General features: G+C 37.7%; 1 protein-coding gene and 1 long non-coding RNA gene across 4 annotated transcripts; one reads left to right on the top strand and one right to left on the bottom strand.

Annotated features, from left to right (window-relative positions):
* Positions 1 to 1,610: 1,610 nt before the first annotated feature.
* hmgn3 (high mobility group nucleosomal binding domain 3) lies at positions 1,611 to 5,719 on the bottom strand. 3 transcript variants are annotated; one of them, XM_077587877.1, is made up of 7 exons: positions 5,528 to 5,719; positions 4,422 to 4,472; positions 4,204 to 4,233; positions 2,947 to 3,027; positions 2,762 to 2,863; positions 2,550 to 2,649; positions 1,611 to 2,199 (listed from the first exon to the last, which is right to left on the bottom strand). In XM_077587877.1, exons 1-7 carry the CDS (start codon positions 5,540 to 5,542, stop codon positions 2,192 to 2,194), a joined length of 387 nt encoding a protein of 128 aa, XP_077444003.1. In that variant the 5' UTR covers positions 5,543 to 5,719; the 3' UTR covers positions 1,611 to 2,191. The 3 variants fall into 3 exon arrangements, with proteins under 3 accessions (XP_077444003.1, XP_077444004.1, XP_077444005.1); XM_077587878.1 differs by lacking the exon at positions 4,204 to 4,233; XM_077587879.1 differs by lacking the exon at positions 2,550 to 2,649 and having other exon boundaries at positions 5,528 to 5,718.
* A 3,662-nt stretch (positions 5,720 to 9,381) lies between these two features.
* On the top strand, positions 9,382 to 12,021 carry LOC144064863 (uncharacterized). Its single transcript, XR_013296915.1, has 3 exons — positions 9,382 to 9,527; positions 10,750 to 10,911; positions 11,917 to 12,021. It is a non-coding gene; the product is annotated as an uncharacterized LOC144064863 (long non-coding RNA).
* The last annotated feature ends 47 nt before the right edge of the window (positions 12,022 to 12,068 follow it).

Here is a 12,068-nt window from a genome sequence, read left to right as displayed (position 1 = left end):
GTTCAATAGCAATATAATTCAGTACTATTAAGATGTATGGCATTAAATATGACCTATGCCAGCTACAATAATTTATCATAATTTCTGGGTAAATATATATCATCCCTAATATTTACCATAATAAGGTCACATGTACATGACAATTGTGCTACATCATAAAATGAAACAAAGATGCTTGTAATGCTCTATGACTCAAAAGTGTACCTAAAGCTGCTACAGTGTGATGATTCAAGACAGTTTGGGGAATTAGTAACTCCTCAGCTACAAAGGTCCCGCATGACTTGCGGTAAGTAGTTTTTCCGTGTTTGTTTTTGCTTAAGAAGTTACACAAAAAAAATTCCTGCAGCCAAATTATTAGTTGTCTGTTCACCTTATTTTATTCCCACTTTCCCAGGAAATAAAAGATTCAAAATGAATATGCATATATCACACAAATCATATTGGTCCAGAAATATGTGTAAAACTTCAAAGTTCTTCTTTAATATTGCTGATAACACTTTGCAAATTAATTTTGGAGCCGTGGTGGTGCGAGACAAACTTTTAAATGTGAAATATCTTGCAATTTACAGGCAAGATAGGCATCAATGAATTTAAAATTAATCATCCCTTATATAAAATATAAAAATTGGGCCCAGGCAATCAATACATAACTCACCAATACTACATAATCACAAAATTACAAGACGATCAGTTGACAAATGATTAAGGAGTAGGATTTCAATGTTAGTGTCTACAAGAACAACAACAAGCCTTCAGCCTAAAAAAAGGACCACTCAATTTGGACTGGATGTCGATAACTGACAAGTAATTATAGTTAAAATTTAGAGTTTGCTTGAGAGCCTTTGAAGGACAGTAATGACCTCCATAGCCACAGGGAGGCAGCCTCTTTGGTCCCACCTTTATTTGTTGATAAAGGAATTTCATCCAATACAATAACTGCTATTTAGTAATTCAAATTATTAGCTGGTGAAAGAAAATGAACATTATGAATGCTCATGATACCTGGTTTCTTTAACACAGATGATAAAACTTGTGATGTACTCTTGTAGAAGTTTTGTGTCAACTCTTGTATTTGAAGTATAATAATAATAATAAAAAAACAGTACACGATTAAAAATTCCATTTTTCTGCCTTAATAGAATAGTTGTGTTTTTATGTCATACACCAAATTTGGGGTGCAAAGCCTATTAAGGCGTAAAAGTAATACGTTGTGTGTGTGTTCACAAATAGATTCCTGAAAATTAATTTGAAACCAATGCAAGTTTTAGTATTGTGTGACTTTGCTCTGTAGAATTTAGAATTTAACCCTTTAATTGAAAAAGAGCGCCAAAAAGGGGTTTACCTGTTGTGAAGGCTAAAGAGATGTTACATCGGCTCTGTTGAATGCTGACCTTTCACTTTCTGATGCAGCGCTTTTTTTTGTATTCGCCTGTGCCATGAAGCCACATTCATACGCACCAATTTGCCGGGCCCCCCTCTGCTTGAAAATAGTCAAAAATCACTCTGGAACGTATTAAGTAGAATGGAAAAATCTCCCAACCTATTTACATGGAAGGTTAAGTTAGAAATATGACTATTAAATGGAGCATTGCAGAAGAAAAGAACAAGTGTTCAAGTTTTTTCTGTTTATTTGAAAATACTTCCCCAACAGAAAACAAGCACCGATGCTTATTGCTATGTCACTGCTGAAAGACAAAAAAAAATTAGGGTAGGGGGTTAAATGTAGGAGAGGGAAAAGGTTGGGAAGTCAAAATAAAATAAAATAAAAGACCTGCTATCTCATCCAGCACTTACATACAAAAAGGAGCAATGCATCATTCTAAAAAGCTGTAAAAATGCTGCAGGTGTTCCCCATGGTGACCGCCACGTTTTCAAAAAATGACTCCTACGACTAGAATTGTATGACTAATATGGAGATCATGATGGAGAACAAAAGCAGCTGTCTAACCGTAAGTTAAAAAAAACAAGTTAAAATGATCAAAACAGCCAGTTTTGATTGTGAATGCAATGTTAGGAAGTCAAGGGGAGTGTGAACATAAAAGAGGGATTTTAGGGGATGCTGGTCATTCATCTCGAGCATCTATTAATTCTACAAAAATTCAGCATTTTACAAAAAAATTGTAGGAAAAAGGGGGCAGGAGTGGTGCTTGTTGTCTATTATTCCTTTTCCTCGGTTGCTTCCTCGGCAGCCTCAGTCGCCTGTGAGGAACAAAATAACCAAGATTTTTTTAAAGTGACTTTTCAACGATTAAGATGCACTTTAACACACAGCAAACAGCAGATGGAACACAGCTTACCTCTTTAGTCATCGAGATTTGGAATTGAAGTCAATTGAATGTAGAAAAATAAGACACTAATGTTGCACACAAAAAAAATCTAAGATAAAAATGGAGCCGAATCAATAGGAGCCAATAGAAACTCCCCTAAAGTGCGCAGTTGAATGTGCGGAAATGTTAGGACAAATTCACGCCAGGGTTTTTACTCTGAAAATGAAGCTATTGGTTAGTAGGTCACACGCAAAGGTGGGTTAGCGTGACACTGTTGCATACCCTTGACTTTGACTGTCTCGCTCTGCCCTCGCACTGACATGGTGGAGGGAGCTGAGCTTCTGATGGAAGACACACTTACAGATGGACGACACACAAAGATCTGTGTGTTGTGTGTGTGTATGCATATATGCATGTGCGTTAAGACAAATGGATAAAATTGTGATTAAATGGGCTTCCAACATAGGTTTTTTTTTTGCATGCGCATCACAAACCTCGTTAGTCTTGGCGTCTCCATTCTGTGCAGGGCTATCCTCCTTTTTCCCTTTGGTGGAGCCTTTCCGTGCCCCTTTTGCCCCCTTTTCATCAGCCACTTTCTGCAAAAGTCAATCATGTAATTGTTATGTTTATTTATCATTATAGTGGATTTTTTAAATTGTATTTTATGTGCGGTATTTACCTTGATGACGACTTTCTTGGCTTTGGGCTCGGGCTTTGAGGGCGCAGGCTTTGGGGGTGCAGGCTTTGAGGGCGCAGGCTTCTGCAGGCCAACAGAACACGGTTCTGCTTAATTAGCTTGTTGGACAGTGAGTGCTTTGTATGATCTTTTAATTTTGTTCTATTTGTACATCTATGTAGAACTCAGTGGAGCACGGTGGTATTGGTTTAAATGTGATTAGCTAGCTAAAAAGTTGTCTTAAAGAACCCCGATAATGAAATGGCCATGAGCCTGAAATGTTGACTTTAAACCAAAATTGGGAACTTTGTCGATCTTTCTCTCATCCGAGCAGGCATAATCAATTCATGCAGCAAGACTTGGTTAGAAGAGCACGAGCTAATCTGAGGTGAAAAGTCCCCTAATACAACCAGAAAAGTCCATTTGCAATCATTCAATGCCCAGAGTTTTTAATTGACTGGTGTAAGTATAAAAAAAGTGCATTTAAAGGGGCGCAACCTTCAAACAGTAAAAATACCCACCACATTGAACATATAAACCATGCAAACGTATACGTATAAAGTACAAGGAAACAAAACAAAAGTTGTGTGGTGAAGCAGCTTTTTGAGAGAATGTTATATACTAGCATTTGTGTCAGGAGCGGCTCGTTTGTCCCTCCTGGCTTGCCGTTAAGTTAGAGCAGCTGCAAGTGATCCTTGATTACTTCCTGATGTGTGTATTTAAGCACCACAGAAGTGGTTAGTCATTGTCGGGTTGTCCTGTGTGACACTGCATACATCGCCGCAAAGGTACAGTTCTCCCTGCTCTGGTTTTGTTTCGTTTTGGGATGTACAAGTCCTTGTTATTTTGTAAAGCTTTTGAGTCATTAAAGTTACTGTCATGAGCTCAGTTTGTCTCGCCTCCTCCTGCTTCCCCGCTACTGGGTCCAAATCACTCCGATTGCGCCACGACGTCTCGGTGCGATCATAACAGTTTGTAATATATAGCTGGTCTTATTTCTTTTCTTTTTTTTATCCCATTACACTTCCAGCTAAACTCATCCATTAACTTTATTGTCTAAACACAAAAAAAAAAAATCACTGCTATGCTGAATTAACATTTTAGTTCTTGTTAACCCATTTTAGTGAATTATTTGCTACTGCACCACACTGGACTTAGAACAAACAATAAACACACCAATTACAAGACAAATGCATGAAAGACTTTGACATTGAGGAAGAAAAGTGGTGAAGACAGCTAGGTAGAGAGGACCAAACTTACCGCTGACAACCTCTCGGACTTCCTGGTGGGCTAAGATGATAATTAAAAGAAAGAGAGAGGGAGAGAGACAGTGACAGAAAGAGAGAGAGAGAAGGACATCAGTTGTACCTCTGCAGTCTGTCTTTACCTGATCTGCTCACTGTGGGGACGCTCGAATGATGAAATTCAAAATCAAATAGCATGCATTTACATAAAAAAAGGTGTCTCCTGACTTTTACCTCTTGTTTGGTGACCTTGGAGCTGTCCTTGCCCTCAGAGCTCTCAGGAGACTGTCAAAGTGAGCAAAACATACATCAGTACCATGAAGGATCAAACTTAACCACTAAGGAATGTTATTCTTTTTTTACCTCTACCTTTACAGTCCATTATCTAAAAATATGATGTTGTACACTGTCTATGGAGTTCCACAATTACAAAATTGTTTTTTCTATATTTTTTAATTTCACTTTGTATTTCAATATCGGGGCAGCCCGGCAGATGAATGGTTAGCGCGTCTGCCTCACAGTAGGGGATCTGGGTGCAAATCCAGGTCGGTCCACCTGTGTAGAGTTTGCATGTTCTGTGTGGGTTTTCTCCAGGTACTCCGGTTTCCTCCCACATTCCAAAGACATGCATGGTAGGCTGATTGGACACTATAGATTGCCCCTAAGTATGAGTGTGAGCGTGAATGGTTGTTTGTCTCCTGGTGCCCTCCGATTGGCTGGCCACCGATTTAGGGTGTCCCCTGCCTCTGGCCCGAAGTCAGCTGGGATGGGCTCCAGCACCCCCCGCGACCCTAATGAGGATAAAGCGGTTCAGAAAATGAGATGAGAATTCAATATCATATATGTAATTTGCCCCCAGTTATTAACACTAACAGAATCATCATTGAACTACAAAGGCGGGCTACTCAACGCGCATGCGCAAAATCCCATACAAACAGACGGAGGAGGCGGGTCCACAATGTTGGTTTAGAATGGGCCCAAAGACCCCCATCACATACATACATACACAATGGTAGAATCCAGGTGGTACATGTACAACAACGACTAAAATCAGCGTTGATCGCTTTTAGCGCAACGCTGCCGTATTATTTATGAATTATTATTATTTTATATAGCACGACATCGTCGATGGTGGACTCCATCGTTCTCCCATTTGAGCATCTTGTTCATTCTACGACGCGTCTCCGTGACATCGCCCACGGAAAGCACGAAGTTAAGAATAAACAAGGATTTGTCGGAGAGTGGAACAAAAATCTAGGTTTACTTTAAGCGCGATGCTTGTTTTTTGACAGCCAAAATTGCGACGCGGACGAGCGGTCAAAAGCAGCGGCGACACTCACCTTCCTCTTCGGCATGTTGCGGAGCACCCAAAACGACGCTATTTATAAATTCAAGCTTTTAAAAAGTCCACACGATGCGTTTATTCCAACTAGCTCGCTATAGAGGATCGATATCTAAAAAGCACCTTGGCTAATATGTTGATTATTATGCACTCCCCCAAAACTCTGTGCCTCTGAACGCCATTGGCCAGCGCACGCTAAATTCTTTCCCGTGCTGTTTCCTCATTGGTCAATGCTGTTTCCATGTAAATAAGAGCGTCACTTACATTTTGATTGACAGCCGTCACTGGCCGCTTCCAATTGGCTGAGCGGCCTAGCAGGGAAACCGCCCACTTGCTCTTCTCAAGGCGAGCAGTGACAGCCAAGCCTTCCTGGCTCTCGGCGGATCTGGCACATGTCGGAGCGTATTGTTGACTGTCTCAACAAAACACACATAAAAACAAAAAACGAGGCAGTAAAATACACACAATGCCATGCATGGACCATATCTAGAAAAAACTGACACAGTGTGCTGTGGAATTCTTCCACTTCTACATAACAATAACAATTGATTACAAGGCATACATATGTAAATACAGTAACTGTAGAGTTATTTTCTGACATAATGCACGTCAGGATGATTTGAATCACTATGCATACACATGGCAAAAGCATTATGATTGACATGGACAATTTATTTAAAAATAAAATCAAATTAAACTGTTATCCTAATATAATTTTAGGGGTGAAATTCAATCGCAAAAACACAGATTGACCACATTTGTCATCTCTAAGTGGCAAACTTAAGGCTATCACATCAATTTGTGGCCCAGCTCACAAAAGTTAAGTTTGACTAATGTTTCATACCAAATGTGATATGGGAGTCAGACCGATTTGTAAAGGACAATGCATCAATAAGGCAAATAATAATGGTTTGTTAGCAATTGATTCCTTAATAGAAAACAATAGTACAATATAGACAGGTAACAACTGTATGGCTTGGAGGGTTTGGTATTTCCTATTCTCCTTTTTTTATATAGCCAAAAGAGATGACCTGCATGTGTAAGAGGTCAGTATTTCACAATGCCATCTTTTTTTATTGTGTGAATTTAGCATTAAGCCTCAGACAATAATATTGCTTGTTGTAGTATGTATAATATAATAAATACTGATATGAACATATGAAGTGCATGTAAATTGTGATTTTTTTTGGTAATCCTGACTCCAGAAGCTTTGAAACTATACACATGGCTTTTGTTTGTAAAATCACACGAGCAGAAGTCTGTAGTGAGAGCCACAGAAATGACAAAAGAGCTTTTCTGCAGACAAAACAAACCTAAAAAAATCCTCGTCATGAAGCATGCAAGTGTTGAAAACCCACAGTCAGCTAAATTAAACAATGAGGAGCACACGTGTAACACACCAAGTGTATATAGAAATGTATAGAATCCCTTCATAAAGAACACTACATCAGCCTTTTTAGGGGGGTAGAACTTTGGGATGTGTGACACCAGTGTAAATGTAGTTTGATTAAAAAAATCAATCAATAGGCATGTTATTTAAAATGGCAAAATTAATGTAATGAATCAATACCACGTAAGACTGACAGATTTAAGTGCTATTTCCCAAATCCTGGCCTTCACCCTATAATAGATGCCATGCCACAATTACCTCACCGAAGAAGCACCACACAACAAATATAATGTGCCGTTGTAATTTTTAGTCCATAAAAGTTAGGCTTTGACTACTATCTTGCGGTGACCCAGAGTACTACAGGTTATGCTTTAGATGTTGTGCTTTTATGGGGTCAAATGTACAAATCATTAGTGGTGCGCCGTCAGGGACTTCAAGGCCTTCTCTGCTGGCCTAAGAAATATCTGAATCACAGACTGATGTTAATTATATTTTGTCTATGAATACTTATGAAATAAATCCCAATTGTCTGTTAGCTTCCTTTCATTGCTTTTCCCCCTGGTTGCACTGCTTCCAGATGTGTGTTTTCATATTGAAGCATTTAACCAATCACATTTCAGCCATTATTTGTTGCCAGGGTCAGAAATCTGCCTCAAGGCCTTCACAATCAGTTCTGCAGGCTCTGCTGCATTAAACAAGCGTTGATAAGACTGTTGCTTTAACCAATCAGAATTCGATTTGGTGACACAAAGGCCTTCTCACAGGCGTAGGGATACGTCATTGCCTTCTCGCAGGCATAGGGATACGTCATCGCTTTCACCAACTATGATTAGCTAGTGATAGAGTGGACTAGCCAGAGCTAGCAAGTTGTATCTGGAGCGAGCTGCACAAGCAAATATATTGTTGTGTTGATTTAATAGCAGTTTTGTCAAACCACAATGGCTGAAGGAGAAGAAATTGATTTGTTTGCAGATTTACTGTCAAAGCCATTGTCAAGACGGACTTTTCAAGAAAAAAAAGCTGGACATCATTAAGAAAGGTTGGTCAACTACAAAGCAAGCAAGCCTGTCACAGTCAGGACCGAACATTTTCAGCACTAAAGCGAATAAAAACGTTTGCCAGAAATGCGACAGGATAGGCTCGACTTTCAGCATTAGCTTCGATGGCGATAGAAAAGAAGGAGGAAAGAAAGGAGGATGGATATTGTTTTGGTCATTTTTGCAAGAAAAAAGCCTTATTATACATGGTCATTCCCCCCCCCCAAAGCCTTGGTATACATGGTTATTTTTGCAAGAAAAAGCCTTACTATACATGGTCATTTTGCAAGAAAAAAGCCTTACTATACATGGTCATTTTTGCAAGAAAAGAAGCCTTACTATACATGGTCATTTTTGCAAGAAAAAGGCCTAACTATACATGGTCATTTTTGCGAGAAAAAAAGCTTTACTATACATGGTCATTTTTGCAAGAAAAAAGCCTTACTATACATGGTCAATTTTTCAAAAAAAAAAGCCTTGCTATACATGGTCATTTTTGCAAGAAAAAAGCCTTACTATATATGGTCATTTTTGTAAGAAAAAAAACCTTACTATACATGGTCATTTTTGCAAGAAAAAGTCTTACTATACATGGTCATTTTTGCAAGAAAAAGCCTCACTATACATGGTCATCATAACTATTCATGGACAAAATATAATAAACATCAGTCTGTTTCAGATACTATTTTAGACCAACAGAGAAGGCCTTGCAGGCCTTGATGGTCCACCACTGAGTTATTGTATACAACACAACAAGGGTGTCAGACTCGGGTTGGTACGCGGGCCGTGTTAACGTCAACTCGATTTCATGTGGGCCAGACCATTTTAGATATAATATTTAGATTTTTTAAATAAATGGATTAAAAGAACTGGATTAAAAACCCTGAATATTCAGTTTTTTTATAGATCTAAAACAATGTTTATTTTAGCTTTTTAAATATATTTATAGATTTTACAAAATGATTTTTGAACTAAAAACACAGAAAAAATGATTAAAAAATTACAATTATTAATTTAAAAGGGGGAAAATCGGGAAATTTAATATACATCTATACTCTTCATTTTAATTTGATCCTAAAACAGAAAGTCGGCACTCATTATTTACTTTTCCGGACCACACAAAATGATGCGGCGGGCCAGATTTGGCCCCCGGGCCGCCACTTTGACACACATGCCTTACAATGAAGCATTCTTTGCGTGTCAAATTTTAAACTTTTAATGGAGTCAACGGGCTTGGAATAATGGTGGTTGATGTAAAATACTAAGTCAAATGTTACTCAATATTTGGTGAAAATTGTTTACTAATACGTACTGTTTTATAGCATCAAGACCACAAAACTCACGACTGTCCACGTCATCTTCAAAACATAGACAATGGGTTTGGAGGACAAACCACCTCTTAGAGCGCGGTAAGCAAGCCACCATCTTTTCCACTTTCAATGTGGCGGGGCAATACTATGGGCATGGTTACGCCTATTGATGACGCAGCGGAGTTAATTAAGCGCATGCGCAGTAACCGTTCCTGTTGGGAAGCCTTTCACACGTTGACGGTCGACCAGAACGCCGACAAGGTAAGGAGTAGAGCAATTCACTGGCCAAAATGCGTTTTTATCACGCTATTGGGAGATTTTACAGCAATCAATTGAGCCCAAAACGCCTACAAATCTCTTAGTTTAATGCCAGGTTTAACACACCGTCGAAAATTTAAGTTTGGGCTTCTTCGACCGGCTGTGTGCCGTATGTTACTAGTTAGCATTAGCGTTAGCGTCACGATTTGGCTTAAAAAGTATGTTGTCTGTTTTCTCTCCATTATTGAGTCGTGTAGCAAGACTTTATCTTGTATATAATAAGAGACTGTTGTCTTGTATGTAATGAGAGTTTTCATTGCGAGTGCTAAACACCCGTTTCCGATTTGTAATTGTTCTGTTTTTATAAAAAAAAATCGGTAATACAAAACTGTTAAGCCAACTTTCTCCTAGCTTAATGGTGTCAAAGTGGCGGCCCGGGGGCCAGATCTGGCCCGCCGCGTCATTTTGTGCGGCCCGAGAAAGTAAATCATGAGTGCTGACTCTGTGTTAGGATCAAATTCAAATGAAGATTATACATGTATATTATATTTCCTCATTTTCCCCTTTTTAAATCAATAATTGCAATTTTTTAATCATTTTTTTCCTTTTGTGTTTTTAGTTCAAAAAGCATTTAGTAAAATCTAAGAATATATTAATATATATATAAATTCTGTTTTCCACTTTTATATTGAACATATTCCCAAAAATATTTTGTTTCCTTTTGAAATGAAAAACAAATTATAAGATTTTCCCTCATGGAAAAAAAAGCTCAAACAATAAAAAAACTGAATATTTAGGGCTTTTGATGCAGTTTTTTAAATCCAATTTAAATAGAAAAAAAAATGATTATTTCAAAAATGGTCCGGCCCACGTGAAATCGAGTTGACGTTATTGCGGCCCACGAACCAATCCGAGTTTGACACCCTTGTCCTAGCTGTTAACGTCAGTCTGTATATTTAATTGCCTTGTCTGGAAAAGCGAAAATAGCACTTAGCACTCGCTAACTTATTTTCATTCTTTATCTTGATCGTTTATTAAATTTCTTGTAAGATTTCTCTGTCCTGTAATTGTTTGGCAACCCCCAAATACCTTGGTTAAATCAAGTTTTCCCTGTTAAGCTTCAAGATAAAACTATTTCCCCCCCCCAAAAAAACAACTAAGCCTATCTGTTGAATCTCCAGTCTATATATTCTAACCTTTGCTAATTTTTTTTTGCTCGCAACAGGCCCGAGAGATCTGCCTCGCAGGTTGTCCACTTGAAGGTGTCTCCCTTGCATCACATGGTGTCTCTGTACTTCTGAAAATCCAAATTAAATAAAAGCCTTAAATCATCATGGTGATGTTTCACTGGCCATTCATTTCCACAGCTCTTGACTCGATCTTTAAGGTAAGAAGGGTCTCATTTAATGTTGGAGCAGGAATTCCAAGTGTTTATTCCCCCAGTTTTTTTCCCCAGTTTTATTTTCTAAGTGTTAATCATCCCAGTTTTTTTCCTCTTAAGTGTTTATTCCCCATTTTTTTCTAAGTGTTTATCCTCCCAGTTTTTTTCCCTAATTTTATTTTCTAAGTGTTTATTCCCCCAGTTCTTTCTTCTAAGTGTTTAATCTCCCAGTTCTTTCTAATTTTATTTTCCAAATGTTTATCCTCCCAGTTTTTTTCCCTAATTTTATTTTCCAAATGTTTATCCTCCCAGTTTTTTTCCCTAATTTTATTTTCTAAGTGTTTACCCTCCCAGTTTTTCCCCTAATTTTTTTTTCTAAGTGTTTACCCTCCCAGTTTTTCTCCCTAATTTTATTTTCTAAGTGTTTACCCTCCCAGTTTTTTTCCCTAATTTTATTTTCTAAGTGTTTACCCTCCCAGTTTTTTTCCCTAATTTTATTTTCTAAGTGTTTACCCTCCCAGTTTTTTTCCCTAATTTTATTTTCTAAGTGTTTACCCTCCCAGTTTTTTTCCCTAATTTTATTTTCTAAGTGTTTACCCTCCCAGTTTTTTTCCCTAATTTTATTTTCTAAGTGTTTATCCTCCCAGTTTTTTTTCCTAATTTTATTTTCTAAGTGTTTACCCTCCCAGTTTTTTTTCCTAATTTTATTTTCTAAGTGTTTATCCTCCCAGTTTTTTTTCCTAATTTTATTTTCTAAGTGTTTATCCTCCCAGTTTTTTTTCCTAATTTTATTTTCTAAGTGTTTATCCTCCCAGTTTTTTTTCCCCCATTATTTTTCTAAGTGTTCAATCTCCCAAATGTTTATCCTCCATTATTTTTCTAAGTGTTCAATCTCCCAGTTCTTTCTAATATTATTTTCCAAGTGTTTATTCCCCATTTTTTTCCTAATTTTATTTTTTTATTTTCTAAGTGTTTTTTGTTAATCTATAACAATGTTGTCTACATCTGCAGGTGGAGAAAAGACTGGCCACACCAATCAACACTTCAATGTAATGCCAACTCTTAAGTAAGCTAAAGTTGAAATGTTTACCTGTTAATAAAATGTTTTAACTTGGATTGTTACTTGCATTTTTTTGTTAGATAAAGACAAAACACATGTATAC

This window comes from Stigmatopora argus, chromosome 19 (assembly GCF_051989625.1).
Source record: "Stigmatopora argus isolate UIUO_Sarg chromosome 19, RoL_Sarg_1.0, whole genome shotgun sequence".
In the NCBI taxonomy this organism is placed as follows: domain Eukaryota; kingdom Metazoa; phylum Chordata; class Actinopteri; order Syngnathiformes; family Syngnathidae; genus Stigmatopora; species Stigmatopora argus.
The sequence above is the reverse complement of the archived record's forward strand: the minus strand, read 5'-3'. Positions and strand labels throughout refer to the sequence as shown.